The sequence below is a fragment of the Silurus meridionalis genome, chromosome 9 (assembly GCF_014805685.1).
Source record: "Silurus meridionalis isolate SWU-2019-XX chromosome 9, ASM1480568v1, whole genome shotgun sequence".
NCBI lineage: Eukaryota > Metazoa > Chordata > Actinopteri > Siluriformes > Siluridae > Silurus > Silurus meridionalis.
The window spans coordinates 6,368,990-6,385,768 of NC_060892.1; the positions used below are offsets into that span (position 1 = coordinate 6,368,990).

Below are 16,779 nucleotides of genomic sequence, written 5' to 3' on the forward strand. Positions count from 1 at the left end.
ATAATACGGAAGTGTACAGAATATTAATGTGTGTGGAATACTGAAGTGTCCATAATACTGAAGTGAACAGAATATCAATGTGTCTGGAATACTGAGGTGTAATTTTAATAAAATAAAGTAATTTTTTATTTTGATGGCTGCAATACAGCTCAATTTTGGGAAGAGGTAACAGAAGTCTGGTTTTAAAAAAGGCACATTTAAAATGTGAATTTAAAAAGTGGAAAACTGTTCCATGTTCAGACAAGTAGAAATTACTTTTTATTCTTGGAAACCTTGGATACCACATCCTCCAGACTAAAGAGGAGAGGGATCATCTGGCTCGCATCTCTGTATCTAGTATGGTGCGTTAGTGCCTGTGAAATGGGCAGCTTGCACATTTGGGAAGGCTCCATCTATGCTGAATAGTACATTATATTAAGGTTTTAGAACAACAAAACTTCTGGAAAAGTTTTTTTTTATAGGGAAGAAAAAGTTCCAAAGAAATAAATTTTTCCTTAAATGGTATATATATATATATATATATATATATATATATATATATATATATATATATATATATATATATATATAGTTTATGAGGTTTGATAATCATTGCATTATTTTTTTATTGATTCTGCATTCTGATTTAGCATTTTTGAAATGGGGATTGTCAGGATGACTAGCGTCTCAGGCACTAGAATCTCAAGAACATCACATAAAAAACCCCACGTTTTTTAGCACCCCATGTGATAACGACACAAAAAGTGTCATAGGATCAAGTCTGTTGATTTCATCATTAAAAAAAACAAACAAATCCAAGTCGTGTTGAAAGGTATTTTCCTCTTTATTTTAATATATGTATAATACGTCACCCTATGAGTCACTGCAATATTGTGTATAGAAATGCCAGCAATACTTTATTCAAAATTCAGTAAAAGGGATTTTAATAAAGCTTTTTTTGACACTGATTATTCAGAAACAACATCTATCAACTCAGCGTCAGAGAAGCCTCTCTGCACTTGGTCATTAGAATCAGGACGAGGAGGAGGAGGAGGACGAGGAGGAATAGCAATTTTGACAACAAAATCTTTCCATGGTTTGCTGGGACAGTTTAAAGACGTGGTATTAGTAGGTGTAAGCACAACGGCTGTGGCCTGAGAGGGATTGATATCTGCACTCTTTGTTTTACCCTCCTGTGATTCTTCAGATGAATCATCTTTTTTAGGTTTGACCTCAAAGTCATGAATGTTCCTCAGTGGACTCCAACCAGAAGGACGTCTGCGTGTTACAAAGCCCTGAAATCAACATATTGAGTAACAAATGTCAAATGTAAAAAATTATATATATAATAGAAATAAATTGTGCTAAATATGTTACTATTATTATTATTACTATTGTTGTTTGTATGTGCAAACATAAATATGTTGCTGTGCAGAGGATACAGAAGAGCAGATGAAGATCAAAATGTAATCATGACACAACTAAAACGTGGTTTGGTTACTGAGGAAACTATATAAAAAATAAAAAATAGCATTTTGTATGTAGTATGTGGTAAGGAAATCTTCTGACAGGCCAAAAAAGAGCCTTTATCTCACCATTTGTAAAGGTCCAGGTTCACACTTCACACTAGTGTCAGGGAGCTCATGTCTCCATGGGGCCACATCCACAGTTGAGTTACAGTTGATGAATACCTAAATGTGTAAACAGTTTTATATTTAATAAATAGTGTAAATAGTTCTTGTTATTTAGTCAAGCATAGTCTATGATGAACATTTGTGTGCTATGGATATCTCATTTCAGATTTGTCTACAATCTTTTACTTTCTGTTGAATAGTATTTTTTAAAAGAGAAAATAATTATTTATAAAACATTCGTACATGCGTACATAAAACATTCGTACAATTTATATCTCACTTTAATTTCCACAATTTGTTCAGTTTTTTGAAAAGTAAATTGAGCTGCATTTTAAAGAATAAATACTGTATTATTATTATTATTATTATTATTATTATTGTATTTTACATTTTTTATAAAATGGTTTACAAATGTGTGAGTAAATGTGTTAACTCACCTGTCATAAGTGTATGTGTTGGATATATATACTTTCTGTATATACTCATTTTTTTAATTTTTAGAATTTATTACTATTGACATTTTGTAGATGAATGACTGCTTATGAGTGGACAACTTTTTGAAAACAGAATTTTGTGTTATGTAAAATGCTAAAATCTAGTCATAGAATTTGTCAGTATACTGTATATACCACTTTACTGTAGTCAGCAAAAGACTTTAGGACCTTTGAGTCATGACTAAGCTATTATTAGCTGGGTGGTTGACAATGTATGCATATGTAGCTAATGTAATATACCACTTGTAAATAAACTGTCAAAAACCCGATGCTGTCTATGATTCACATCTGGCTCTGACAGCCAAAAATGATTCGACATTGAAAAAAATGCAAGAAACTCCCTACCGAGTGCCTGTTACAAAATGTAACTAAAGAACAAGACATGGGTGTGTTACACAACTTTCAAAATTAAATGTAAACACTGTCAAATGTATGTAAGCTTATAGGTTTGCTGGACTGTAATCAAACTTCAGGTCTGAAAGTTTGTGCCCAATCATTAGCCTAACCCAAATCTGTCAATCACCTCATTAACCACTCTCTCTTTTAGGTTTTACTAAATAATTCCTATGATCGTAAGAAGAATTATTAAGGGAAATGTTACAATCAACTGAATTTGTAATGATAACACTTTTTGGGTTAAAAATTGACTCCAGCCAGCTACTAGAGGGCCTGGTAATTTCAGCTTAATTGTTAAACACCTATTATGATGTCCACCCACTGATTTATAATGCACTTAAAAACATTTTGTTTGCCTCCACGTCCTCTCCTGCCCCGTTGTGATGAAATGCTGTGTCAGTGAAGATAATGATTCTTACTACTATTAGCAAAGTTTATAAACTGTGATTCATAAACGCAATGTAAATCAAATGATTTGAGACTGGATGTGAAGTGTTTCCTGCACAGAAACAGCTGTCAGAGAAAGGTTCTTGTTCTGAGACTCACCGGTTCTGTAGGGTCTGGGTGACATTCCACAGTAACCTCCTTAAAGTGCTCTTTAGTGCAGTTACTTTTTTGCATGTCGAACTGGAGCCGATACCTGAATCCGGCAATCACCTATGCAAATGTCAGAGGGACAAGTCATATGATAACTTATGGAGTGTTTCAGTGAAGGGAGAAACTTGCAGAAGGTCAACCATTTTGTCATGATCTCTGAGGCTCAACAATACCATCAGACCATCAGGTTCAAGTCAAGTCTTTGCCAAACCCCTACTTCCCAGTTTGCTTAGTTTGGCTGGACATCCAGCTCTCGCCTCTGTAAACTTGATTGCGTGGTATTTATTTAATCTTTTTTTTTGTTTCAATAAATTTGGAAAGTTATAACTTTGTGTAGATTCACGTGAAAAATAAAATGTATAAGATTTAAAATTGTGAGGAAAAATAATACGGAATACTTTTCTAAATTCATTGTACTTATTATTACTACTACAACAATGTATATTCAGGTGCACCCCACCCACCCACACACACACACACACACACACACACACACACACACACACACACACACCCACACACAATAGTGGGCCGCGGATTACTTGTTAGTCAGAATGGTGGCCCCTGGCACAGAACCAGTTGAAAACCCCTGAAGTAGACTAACTAGCTGTGTTATGCTCAAAGAGACTTGCCTGTCTCGTGACCCAAGCGACAGATTTGAGAACGAAGTGATGTGTGTGCTCGTTCAGAATGTTGGCTTTTGAGGTGGAGTAACTCAAAGATTCCTTAATGTCTTCACTCTCCACATCAATACTCTCAGGGCACCCCAGGCATGGGGGACGTGGTTCTGCAACCAGAGGCGGCTCCACTGAGGGGAACCAGGAGGATCAACACACAACATAAACAAATTTCAAAATATACTATATTATTATTCCTAATTTAGTCCTCATTTGCTGTTAAAATGATTTCCACTCTTCTGGGAAGATGTTCCACTAAATTTAAATGAGATTTGTTCTTATTCAGTCAAATGAAGCCTAGGCTAGGGCCTAAGGCCATTCAAGATCTTCCACTCTGACCCATGTAAATACAAATCTTCATTGAGTATTCCATTCATTCTACGTATGGCTGGAAAAGTCAAGTGTCCAAACACTTTTGCCCAAATAGTGCATGTTGATATGGTGAATTTTTAGTATTGATGAAAGGATCAAATTTGATTCTGGTTAATATTTTGCAACCAGAAAAACAAACTGTAGCAATTTCCTATTTCTAAGATAAAGTAAAGACACTGTTTATGAGTCAGTTCTTTTAGTCATTTATTTAAAATGAACTTCGAGAGCTGACTTGTTTATTTGAATCATTTAACACTTCCAGAAATCTAATGATTCCTATATGAGTCTGATCTTTAGTTTGCCTTTTTCAGATCAACTTGATTTGTGTATTTTTACTGGGTTTTCTTTCTTCTTGCAAAAGTGTAATTTAATGTTAACAAAGTAAACCTGTTTTTAACATGTGAATTTTCCTTTATTGTAAATGATCAATAGGAGGATAATTAAAGAAGGATTAAAATGCACATTTCTACCAAATAATACTTTATTTATATAAACTAAAATGAGGTTCCCTGGTGGTCTAGTGGTTAGGATGCGGTGCTCTCACCGCTGCGGCCCGGGATCGATCCCTGGTCAGGGAACCAACCCCAGCCACTTTCAGTGTCGGTCCCAAGCCCGGATAAATAGAGAGGGTTGCGTTAGGAAGGGCATCCAGCGTAAAAATGTGCCAAATCAAACATGCGGAGGATCCGCTGTGGCGACCCCTAACGGGAGAAGCCGAAAGAAAGTTTTTATATAAGCTAAAATTGCAGTCAGTGCTGCCTGCTCGCAACTAATTTGGTTGCTGAATGTAACCGAATAACCTAGTTTATACTTTTTTTTAACTAATTTGACTAATAAATATATCTCTTTATAGATACTTAATATTGGATATAAAAATTAATTATCAGAGAGAGGGATGATGTCACTAAAACATGTTTTTTAAATCAATTTATAATAAATTTTGCACATCAAAATAGAAATCTGACTTAAATTTCTAGGAATTTGGGTCAGATCACTAAATAAGTGATGGGATGTATGCAGTGCCCCCTAGTGGCAATAATGTTTCAAGATTAAAGAGATATCAGTTAATCTATTGACCCACCTGAACAGTGATGTGCAAAGATCTCGTTTGTTTCTTTCAGCAGGAGTCTTGCACGGCAATGTTTGAGTTGCTAGAAATAAGTGGAAAAAAAAAATCAGATTAAGCTGTAATACAACTCAAATTCTAATCAAATAAAAAAAGTTTTGTACCTTCGAGGAATCTTGCAGGTAGTCACAATCCTGCCAGGCTTTGTCTCCTCCTGCTGCACAGTCAGTTTCTCTTGCTGTAAAATGTACTGAGAGAAATTCGCCTGATTCATTCTGGGCCTGAGACAAACAAACAAACAAATAAATAAAAAGAAACCAGGAAGAAATATCACTTTAATTGAGGAAAATCCACTAAAACATAAGAATTCGAAGTCCTTAAAACCTACCTTTGCAGCTTCAAGTATCTGATACAGGGCCAGTTGGTTTCCTTCAGTTAACTCTTTATTGTGCTCTGAAAGAACCATAGCCACGGCATCGTTCACACTCGGATCATCACACAGAAGCCTGGTCTCCTCATCCGCATGAGATCCGGAGCAGAAAAGCCACGTTAAGGCCAAAATCACCCAAATTCGATGTCCTTGCATTATTTTGAGGTCTTGCGCATACCTTTTCCTGGCTGGCCTTTAGCGAAAGAGACTCAGTTACCTAAACAACCCACAGTGTCACTGCACTGATTATCTGGTGATACACACTCATTTGTTGGGAATGTAGTGCAAATGTTTACTTTCCCTCTGAGCCTGTCCTGAGCCTGCCTCTGCCTCTGCCCACACGTTCCTCTCAGAAATCAATACCTCAGTTTGGGTTCAGAGGACTCACACACACACACACCCACACACAAACACAAACACCAAGTGTGCAACATTTAAAACTGCAGCTAGTAATGTTTAAATTAACTTTAATTAATATTTTATTCTTTTATTTATTATATTCATTACAATAATTTTTTTTACTATTAGACTTTACGCAAATGTAATTCTGATGTACTATTTTGTTTAAAATGACAATGAACCTTGGATCATTTCTTGATGAATGTACATTTTCCACTCTTTCACTATTTGGCTGAAATGTATACTGATCTGAATACTACAAACTTGCATAATATTATTGTCCGAAACGTCCATGCAAAACACAAACGCATTTCTTTAATCGTAATGACACTGTGTCATCGTAATGACCTTTCATTAGCGTTCCTCCAACCTGTTCTTCCCAATTCTTTCTGCACAATGCGATATTATATTAAGATAATGATTCATGTACATTGTGTGTCCACTTCATATGTTTCCCCCGCACATGGTGTTTACAAGCTAAACTTTGAGTCATAGCTCAGAGTTCAGCATTCAGAGGATTTCAACATTCAGCAAGTCTTAAACGTACTACAGTATTAGTTTCAACAAAGTTTGACCATCAAAGCATCAACAATAGTGATCCAGACAATATTTCAAGAACGAATCAATGCCTGCTTTGGCAAACCAAGATGTTTTACCCAGTGTAAAATTTCGCTAAGTTTGTGAAAGTCATCTTGAGTAAAGAAAAATCTTAAACCAGGTCAGAAATTGTGGTCAGAAACAGGTGAGGAAGAAACAGTTTTGAGGGAAAAGGAAATCAAGAAACCAGAAACAAACACTGAGCTTTAACAGGGAATCCAACATGTAAATCAGAATGGCTCCGTCCTTGGAGCAAGTCAAAAAGAGCATTACTTTGCAAAGTGTTGGTGTGAAGAAATCTGTATTTATAGTGTATCTGTGTGTGTGTGTGTGTGTGTGTGTGTGTGTGTATGGGGGGTAGATTGGAAACACCTGTATCCAATCAGTAGTTGGGACACGCTAAATGGGAAAATGTATTTCCTGTGAGTCACAATGTGTGTCATTCATATAGGAAGGTCATGGTGGTGGCTGGGAATTGAAGTCTCCAGCAGCCTGTGGTCTGTCAGTATGCAAGTTTGTACCATTATTACCATTTTTGGTTTTGGATTTTATAAGTACAACAAACACTACCATTAGATCATATTAATAATCTGATTTATATTAATGACTCAGTGTTGCAGTTGTTTGCAGGCTCAGTTCTTTACACAAACCAGTTCACCAAACTGATCAGATCACTTACAGCTTGGAGATTTCATAAACAAAGATCACAGTGGATATATAATTGTTTTATTTGCTGGTCAAACGTCCGTTGATGATTCTTGGATTGATGAGCAAGTCAGTAATAACAGTTTGGCTCATTTAGATTTTGCAAAATTCGAACTACATTCTCAGACCTTGTTAGCATCATCGCTCCATTGCAAATGTGAACTTTGGACACAAAACTGGTCTGAGAAATTTCAGCCCATGACTTTTCTTAACTCATTCTGCTGCTTTGTGGTTGTTTGTGTGTGAGAAGTCAGTTGAACACTTTTGCATACTCGGTGGTGAGACGCAGCAGCAGCAGTAGCAGCAGTTCAGCCTTTTTCTTCCTGAAGACTTTGGTAAAGTAAACAGAGTTTTCAGAATACACAGTCACGCTAATCACATAGACAAACTCCAGCAGTGTGTAATTAAGGACATTACACTTTGACCTCCTGTACCTTTGACCACAGATTTCCCCTGAGCTCGAACTACGCTGCTGCACTACTTCTTAGAAGATCTTTAAATATAAACCCACATCCGACAGAATTAAACAGAAACCAGCCTTCAGTTCATGAGTGTGTTCGACGTGGTGCAGCAGTGCTCAGTGTTTTTATTATCATCTATAAAAAAAGAAAAAATCTGTTTTTTACAAATGACAAAAAAAAAACTGAAATAAAAAAAACAAAAATGACTAAATCTATACCAAAAGAAATCATAGCTTAGCTTCTCTCTGCATGTCTGTTTGTCTCTCTGTGTGTCTGTCTGTATGCCTGTATGCCTAATTTCCTGTATGTATCTGTTTGCCCATTTTCCTATATAAAGTAGAGACAGGGAGACAGACAGACAGATAGATAGATAGATAGATAGATAGATAGATAGATAGATAGATAGATAGATAGATAGATAGATAGATAGATAGACCACATGCATTGGCAGACAGACAGACAGACAGACAGACAGACAGACAGACAGACAGACAGACAGATAGATAGATAGATAGACCACATGCATTGTCAGACAGACAGACAGACAGACAGACAGACAGACAGACAGACAGACAGATAGATAGATAAATAGATAGATAGATAGATAGATAGATAGATAGATAGATAGATAGATAGATAGATAGATAGATAGAACAGATAAAACATATTAGAATTGTTAACATATTGTGTTATAAGCTTTTCATCATTGTGGTAATTTTATTAGCACAGTGAAGGTGTTGAATGTGCTGCATGACCGTGAGACAGTGCATGAGTGGGGCAGTGTTGAGTGTAATATCGCCCCCTTGAGTCACAAATTTCACAAAGACAAGCTTCACTGATTGACAACGTAAGACTGAGTGTAAGGGAATGAATGTGACTATCACACAGACTTGTAAATTGTGTTACAAACAAAACGTTAAAATTGAAAATAGTAAAAATGTTTGTATTTTGCAGAATTCTTTATTGTTCTTCCTGTCATCTCTTGTCATTGTCAGTTCTTCCTACAGCAGATGGGGAAAATAATTACTTAATAAGCAGCTTTCACTTTGAGCCCTTTTCCAATCAGTCAGTTCAAGAATATGTTCATGGAGGCTGTGGCTTTTTTGGTCAGGTACAGAAACTGTTTAAAACAAAACAAAACAAAAAAACAATCAAGCAACAGGAGAACAATGAAAACTCAAACCTGTCCCAGCATGACAGTGCCCATGTGAACAAAGCTTGCTCCATGTAGATATATATTTACATGGGTTGGAGAGTAAGATCTTGAGTGGGCTAATATAGAGCTCTGACTTCAATCCTTTTGAACACTTTTGGGACGAATTAGAACATTGACTGTAACCCAGGCCTCACCTACAATCGGTACATGACTTTACTAACACCTGTGTGATACAAATCTCCACAACTACACGCCAAAATCTTGAAGAGTGGAGGTTAGTATAAGAGCAAACAGGGGCTAAATAGACAAATCTTATGCTCAGGTGTCCACAAACATTTGGCCACACAGCGTATCGATCTGTGCTTTATCAGAGCTACGAATGAGTTCTGGTGAAGTTGATGCAATGCCGTCCCAAGGCATCAAGTGCGTGATCAGAGGGAAGAGGGAAGAAGTGTATAAGAAGCTTTTACACAATAATGGCAAATTAAATTACACAATTGTAAGCACAGAAACAGAAACATTTCAGACTGAGCTGTACCGGAAGAGACCTCCTACTCTTGTGGACATGACGGCCCTCCCCATCAAGGATGCCCCTATAAGAGCATCAGCACTTTTTTAATGAATGCACACACCTATTGACGTGAGTAAGCAGAGCAGTTTCATTTCTCAAGATGACTAACCCACAACACATTGCCATGTCCTTTCTCATCTTCGCTGCTCTGCTGTTCATGGGTGAGTCTCAGTGGAATTTTTGGTTTGCTCCACACTATGTAAGTTGTAAAGTGGCAATAAAACGAAATCTTATACGTTTTGAAACTATATATATAATATTATACATTGTTCATAGTCTTACAAATTATTTCTTTTGGGCTGGAATGATGAATTGATTCAGCTGTGTACATTTTTACCACTGCACAACATATGAATATTCTTGAAAATGATTTAATGTCAATAATATAGATTAGATAATTAGATCATATAAACTAATAATAAATAATAATAGAAATAGGATGTTAGTTGATGTTAAATAACTCAATCATGATTTGATAACATAAATTGGATGTTAGTTGTTGTTAATTGACTCAGTCATCAAATATTTCAAGCCTTTAAACCTTAATATGTATTCTGTGTAGACTATATATGATATAATGATAAATACATCAGTGTAAATTGTTTTTTGATGTGTAGCTTTAACCATAAACATATGTTGATGAGAAATATTAGTGCCAAATTACAGGCTTATCAAGTCAAGTCAAGTCAAGTCAAGTCAAGTCCAATTTTTTCTTGTCATTTCATCCATATGCTGGACAGTACACCGTAAAATGAAATAACATTTCTCCAGGACCAAGGTGCTGCACAAAACAACATAACACAAGAGCTAACTAGGAACTAGCGCTACATAAAGTGGACATGTGCGAACAACATTTATTGTTTTAACACAAGACTATGGTACAATAAACATAGTGACAGTGTAGCACCAGCCAGCATAGTGTGTGTTAGTGCAAAAAATGTGTCCATATAATAATAAATACTCTGTTTAGAGGCAATTTGTGCACAACTTTTTGAAGAATTCGTTCATTTGAATGTGTGCATGTGCATCTGTGCGTGTTGTGTGTGTTGTGTGTGTCTCTTCGTGTCCATATCGTGTTCTTGGATAATACCTCTTGAGCGGAGGATAATAATAATAACACAAGCACTTCTCCTCCTCTCATTCATTACGTTTATTATAAATATATATCAAAAAGTGGTATTTTTTACATTTATTTGGTATGACTACATTTATCTATCACCAGGGTTGTATCCAAATGTTATAAAAAAAACAATTGTTCTGAGACACATGCATGCTTTGTTACAGCTCTGACACTGGAGACTCCTTCTATAAATGGAGTGTTTGCTGTACATGTTCCTGGGAATGAGCTGTTATTATTTTAACAATAATATATTTACATGAGTGCATTGATATAGCCAGCCTAATAGACCTGATCAAACAACGGTGTGAATTTAATGGCATGATGGTTTCAATTCTGACCTCCTTATGGAATTGTATCTTGCCTCACTGACTACTGTCCAAACATCAAGTAGTAAATGAATATCAGATAAAAATCTGTAGAAGATATGAAGCTTGTTGCTGTACATATTTGACTCTTTACCGACATTAATCGAACATCACTTAGCTCATTTACTTGGGCGATTTAAACACTCCAGTGCTGAATGAACCGAAAAACGAAAGTTGCTTCGTGTTCATCATGTCTCAGTTTGTGGTTCTGTGCCCACAGGAAGCAGTGTGTCGTCTGAAGTTGACAATTCTTTGCTCACGGAGGGCTTTGTGAGCCACGTCGAGGATGCAGAGGATCCGAGCAACATGACCAAAAAACCGAGCCTTCAACCCAAAGAGAGTAAGCCTGCAATAGCAACATACACGCTGAAGCGGTTGAGCCAAGTGTGTGTGATGGCCAAGCTCGGCGTCGTGTTCCTCGTAAAAGAGAACAAGGTAGAGTCGTCAAAGTCTCAGCACTTTTTTTTTTCTGTTTGTTTACACATTGAAGTGAAGACACAGTTGGTCGGATCACACTTTTAAAGCTGTGAAAAACATCGCACGCATGCACACCAGCTTGTAAAACATTAACAAGCACTTTTGTTGCTACTACAAAAAATAGAAGACGTCTTATACCTGTACATGTGTACATTTATAATTATTTGTAGGTACACAATTGGTAGTTCTGAATGTGAAACCTGCATTTAAACCATATTTCTTTCGACAACCACAAACAAAAAAGAAAGAGGTTGTATTGTAATAGGCAGAGGTGTGTAAATATTTGGAATCTCAGTCCTGTCCACTCATGAAATACTGCATGATTCTGCTGATATTCCGATCAACCTCACCTGCCTCTAAAGTTAATTTAAGGAATTTTGAAGGAATTCTGTCAATCATTCCTACAACCCTAAGCATAATTCTGATCAATTCCATTTGCTTCTAAACTTATTGTGTCCAATCATGTTTGATGTTGAAGGAATTCTGTATTATGTGCACATGAAAAGCTTCCGGCCATCCCCACCTGCTCATGAAAAATTCTCACATCAACATTTCTGGTTTGCACAAAACAAAACCTATTCTAATGCAGAGTATATGGGCTTTTTTTTTATCACATGCAGCAACATTAGGAAGCAGCGGTCAGAGCACAGGGTCAGCCTTGATATAGTGTCCCTGGAGCACTGAGGGTTAAGGGCCATGCTCAAGGGCCCCAAGACCCTAACCCTAGGTTTGAACCCCTGACCTTCCACTCAGTAACCCAAAGACTTATCCACTGAGCTACTAATTACTCTGGCTTACAAACTCTGAACAAACTCTCAAACTCTGACCAATAAATCATAAAGCTACATCCAAGCAAAATGTAAATTATATCATGAGAACAAAATTGCCAGTTATAATATACAAGAGATTATTGGCTGTACTTCTTGCTTTGGGTTCTGAGTATTTAAAGCTCACTGTAGCTGTATGTATTACAGTATGTGATTGTATTGTACACCTGCACATTAATACATGACATTGACTGAAACATGCCTTCAATTCAAATAAATCATTCTTTTCTCTTGATTCTATAGAAAACACTGTATTACAACCTGGACCCCAAATCCACCAGGGTGACGGGGTACTGCACCAACGATAAAGCTGTTCTTTCACTCGAGTTTGACGGAGGAATGTTGGAATTCACGTTTAAAAAGGTGTGAGTCTTGTCGATTGTTATTTGAAGTTACATATGATGAGTAAATTTGTGAATTTCCAGAAGAAGTTCAAGTAACAGATTATGGGAAGTCCACTAGTGTATGCATTATGATTACTTTAAAGATCTACCTTTGATGCCTAATAAACCACAACATTTTGACAATTTTGTATTAAAGAATTTGTATTTTCCAAAGTTTTATTTAAGACAAAGAAGCTTGTTATAGTGCTGACAGACCACATAGTATAAACCTCTCTGTCCCGTGTCTTACAAAGTGCCCATCTCCCATGTATTTTACTAAACTTTGTGACAGTTTGTTTTAAAAGCTGATATTAAATGATGGTGCACTTTTCCCAGTTGTAGATTGAATAGTTCCCAATTAATTGTTACAGTAAATAATCTTTAAGGATGTTTACCATTTATGGAAGAATCTGCTGTATTAGATAAGTTTTCTGACACAGAAATATGAATAAAAATGGATTCGAGACATTAATATTTTCCTAAAATAGCACATCGCAAAGTGTTTTTGACTTTGATATTGAAAAATAGACAAAAATTATATTTTAATAAACAGAAATGAAAGACAAATCAACAAGGTACAGTACATGTTGTGATGTTAAAATGTTTTTACAGTTTAAAATTTGTTTCATTAAAACTTAATTTGGGGCCTGCTGCACTTCTAATACCGCTAGTTGCTTATTAATTTGTTTTAATTCTGCTTAAACAAGGTTTCTTCCTCATAACATCTAAGGGAGTTTTTCCTTGCCACAGTCTCCCCAGGCTGCTCATCAGGAATAAATACACATCATTCACTTTAATTCTTCAGTTCTGTAAAGCTGCTTTGAGACAATGTCCATTGTGAAAAGTGCTATAGAAATAAACTTGGACCTAACCTTAAACTTGATGTTTTTCAAATCACCTGCAGGACGGTGATCAGGCATATGTGATAACTCTGAGAGCAAAGCTGGAACCTGAACCTTCCTGTAAAAATTGCAAAAGTATGTAAAGTTTTTACCCGTAACATTCAACACAAAAAAGTTCATTTTCTTTGGTCATGTTTATGTATTTTCATTATTTTCCTGTTAGTAAGATGTCCCGGCTCTTTTGATCTGAAAGTAAAAAGATAAATTAATGTTTATTAACTTTTTGGGACTTTTTGTTTAGTATTAGAATTATTTATATGGATGATCAAACATTGTATAAAGACACTGTTCAGGTCCAAAGCTGCCATTTCTCTTCTTCCACAGGTAAAAGCTATCCTGGCATTTTGGACCATGAAAAGCTCTTCAAAACCAGCAAGGGCAAGAGCTTTAAGTGCAATTCAAAGACTCAACTAATTCTAGCTGAAAACCTAAGCATTAAATTAATTGAGATGCAGATTCAAGGTTTTGACCTGGACAAGGACACTTTCGGAAAAGGTGCTAATATTTTACACATTGCACATATTCAGTCTAGTCAATGATTTCCTCATTCGTTTGTAACGTCATTTTAAACACATACAAAGACGATTGGTATAGATGGTAGAGCATGCATGCATATCAATATAAATTATTTTCATATAATATCATACTACATGATTATACAGTGACAAATCCCCGAGTTTTAATTTCCATCTGAGTCATTTGTTCACACATCCATAAAGCAGCACCTATAGCAGTTATTGACAAGCTGCCATTAAAATGCAGTAATGGAGGGAAAAAAAACAGTGGATCATCCCATTTTTTTTTTTTAATATTAAATGCAACATTGAGGAGCCACAACAGATGGATTGATAAAATCTTGTGATATAATGAATAGGCTTAATAAAGATTGCATGCTTAAATGTATTATAATCCTTCCTTTGAATGATTGCAGAGGTCGAGTGCTGGGCTGACTACACCAAGAGGATCATTCCCATAGTGGTGGGAGCTGTCGTTGCAGGAATCATCCTTATTGCCATTCTGGTTTATGTGCTCATGCGTGAGCGCCGTAGTCAAGGCTACGAACAACTCTGAGTGTAATCGACATCAAAACCTCAAGATACAACATTGTTTTACACCCTACAGCTGCAGTATTAAAGAAACTGTTGTCTATAATAGTGCTCTACTAGGGCCTATACTTAATGATGACATGTTCAAAATGTTGTAACAAAACATTTACCTACCAGCATATGTGCGCTTAAGATAAAAAAATTGATTTTAAAAACTGTTTACACTTTTTACCCCATTCAGAAAGCTAAATTAGGGGTTTTATTCTTTGATTAGTGACTGGATGTGAATGACAAATAGTCCTAATTTGTGTTTACTTTTACATGTTGAAATTTTTTTTTTTAAATATATATTTCTAGTAATAAAATATACAGGAATTGTGCAATGTTGCATTTGTTTTTATTAAAAAACATTACTTCAAAGGCCTCACCACATCCACCTAGATTGTATAAATCAATAAATATAGGTGTGTGTGTGTGTATATATATATATATATATATATATAAACATATTTGAACACCCTGCTATTTTGCAAGTTCTCCCACTTAGAAATCATGGAGGGGTCTGAAATTGTCATCGTGGTGCATGTCCACTGTGAGAGACATAATCTAAAAAAAAAATCCAGAAATCACAATATATGATTTTAAACTATTTATTTGTATGATACAGCTGCAAATAAGTATTTGAACACCTGTCTATCAGCTAGAATTCTGACCCCCAAAGACCTGTTAGTCTGCCTTTAAAATGTCCACCTCCACTACATTTATTATCCTAAATTAGATGCACCTGTTTGAGGTCGTTAGCTGCATAAAGACACCTGTCCACCCCATACAATCAGTAAGAATCTAACTACTAACATGGCCAAGACCAAAGAGCTGTCCAAAGACACTAGAGACAAAATTGTACACCTCCACAAGGCTGGAAAGGGCTACGGGAAATTGCCAAGCAGCTTGGTGAAAAAGGTCCACTGTTGGAGCAATCATTAGAAAATGGAAGAAGCTAAACATGACTGTCAATCTCCCTCGGACTGGGGCTCCATGCAAGATCTCACCTCGTGGGGTCTCAATGATCCTAAGGAAGGTGAGAAATCAGCCCAGAACTACATGGGAGGAGCTGGTCAATGACCTGAAAAGAGCTGGGACCACCGTTTCCAAGGTTATTTTTGGTAATACACTAAGACGTCATGGTTTGAAATCATGCATGGCATGGAAGGTTCCCCTGCTTAAACCAGCACATGTCCAGGCACGTCTTAAGTTTGCCAATGACCATTTGGATGATCCAGAGGAGTCATGGGAGAAAGTCATGTGGTCAGATGAGACCAAAATAGAACTTTTGGGTCATAAAACCACTAAACGTGTTTGGAGGAAGAAGAATGATGAGTACCATCCCAAGAACACCATCCCTACTGTGAAGCATGGGGGTGGTAGCATCATGCTTTGGGGTGTTTTCTGCACATGGGACAGGGCGACTGCACTGTATTAAGGAGAGGATGACCGGGGCCATGTATTGTGAGATTTTGGGGAGCAACCTCCTTCCCTCAGTTAGAGCATTGAAAATGGGTCGAGGCTGGGTCTTCCAACATGACAATGACCGGAAGCACACAGCCAGGATAACCAAGGAGTGGCTCTGTAAGAAGCATATCAAGGTTCTGGCGTGGCCTAGCCAGTCTCAGACCTAAACCCAATAGAGAATCTTTGGAGGAGCTCAAACTCTGTGTTTCTCAGTGACAGGCCAGAAACCTGACTGATCTAGAGAAGATCTGTGTGGAGGTGGGCCAAAATCCCTACTGCAGTGTGTGCAAACCTGGTGAAAAACTACAGGAAGCGTTTGACCTCTGTAATTGCAAACAAAGGCTACTGTACCAAATATTAACATTGACTTTCTCAGGTGTTCAAATACTTATTTGCAGCTGTATCATACAAATAAATAGTTAAAAATCACATATTGTGATTTCTGGATTTTTAGATTATGTCTCTCACAGTGGACATGCACCTCGATGACAATTTCAGACCCTCCATGATTTCTAAGTGGAGAACTTGCAAAATAGCAGGGTGTTCAAATACTTATTTTCCTCACTGTATATATATATATATATATATATATATATATATATATATATATATATAT

At 36.5% G+C, this 16,779-nt stretch overlaps 2 protein-coding genes across 4 annotated transcripts; one reads left to right on the plus strand and one right to left on the minus strand.

The window, feature by feature from the left end:
- Nucleotides 1-799: 799 nt before the first annotated feature.
- Nucleotides 800-5,933, minus strand: kng1 (kininogen 1). Its single transcript, XM_046856988.1, has 7 exons — nt 5,604-5,933; nt 5,380-5,496; nt 5,231-5,300; nt 3,733-3,908; nt 3,050-3,160; nt 1,575-1,670; nt 800-1,274 (listed from the first exon to the last, which is right to left on the minus strand). The coding sequence occupies exons 1-7, from the start codon at nt 5,799-5,801 to the stop codon at nt 948-950; spliced, it is 1,095 nt and encodes a 364-aa protein (XP_046712944.1). The 5' UTR covers nt 5,802-5,933; the 3' UTR covers nt 800-947.
- Nucleotides 5,934-7,081: 1,148 nt separating this feature from the next.
- LOC124391320 (lysosome-associated membrane glycoprotein 3) lies at nt 7,082-15,034 on the plus strand. 3 transcript variants are annotated; one of them, XM_046857823.1, is made up of 6 exons: nt 7,082-7,154; nt 11,240-11,454; nt 12,567-12,686; nt 13,611-13,683; nt 13,933-14,103; nt 14,540-15,034. In XM_046857823.1, exons 2-6 carry the CDS (start codon nt 11,326-11,328, stop codon nt 14,677-14,679), a joined length of 633 nt encoding a protein of 210 aa, XP_046713779.1. In that variant the 5' UTR covers nt 7,082-7,154; nt 11,240-11,325; the 3' UTR covers nt 14,680-15,034. The 3 variants fall into 3 exon arrangements, with proteins under 3 accessions (XP_046713779.1, XP_046713780.1, XP_046713778.1); XM_046857824.1 differs by having other exon boundaries at nt 7,083-7,142; XM_046857822.1 differs by lacking the exon at nt 7,082-7,154 and adding an exon at nt 9,604-9,695.
- Nucleotides 15,035-16,779: the final 1,745 nt, after the last annotated feature.

What these genes read in the sequence shown, in the direction of transcription:
- kng1 (XM_046856988.1), bottom strand. Translation starts at nt 5,801, where the DNA reads ATGCAAGGACATCGAATTTGGGTGATTTTGGCCTTAACGTGGCTTTTC. An exon ending in CTTTGCACATCACTGTTCAG is followed by an intron (nt 3,909 to 5,230) that starts GTGGGTCAATAG and finishes GGTTCCCCTCAG; the next exon opens with TGGAGCCGCCTCTGGTTGCA. An exon ending in ACCCAGACCCTACAGAACCG is followed by an intron (nt 1,671 to 3,049) that starts GTGAGTCTCAGA and finishes TTACACATTTAG; the next exon opens with GTATTCATCAACTGTAACTC.
- LOC124391320 (XM_046857822.1), top strand. Translation starts at nt 9,635, where the DNA reads ATGACTAACCCACAACACATTGCCATGTCCTTTCTCATCTTCGCTGCT. An exon ending in CGCTGCTCTGCTGTTCATGG is followed by an intron (nt 9,696 to 11,239) that starts GTGAGTCTCAGT and finishes CTGTGCCCACAG; the next exon opens with GAAGCAGTGTGTCGTCTGAA. An exon ending in TGGAATTCACGTTTAAAAAG is followed by an intron (nt 12,687 to 13,610) that starts GTGTGAGTCTTG and finishes AATCACCTGCAG; the next exon opens with GACGGTGATCAGGCATATGT.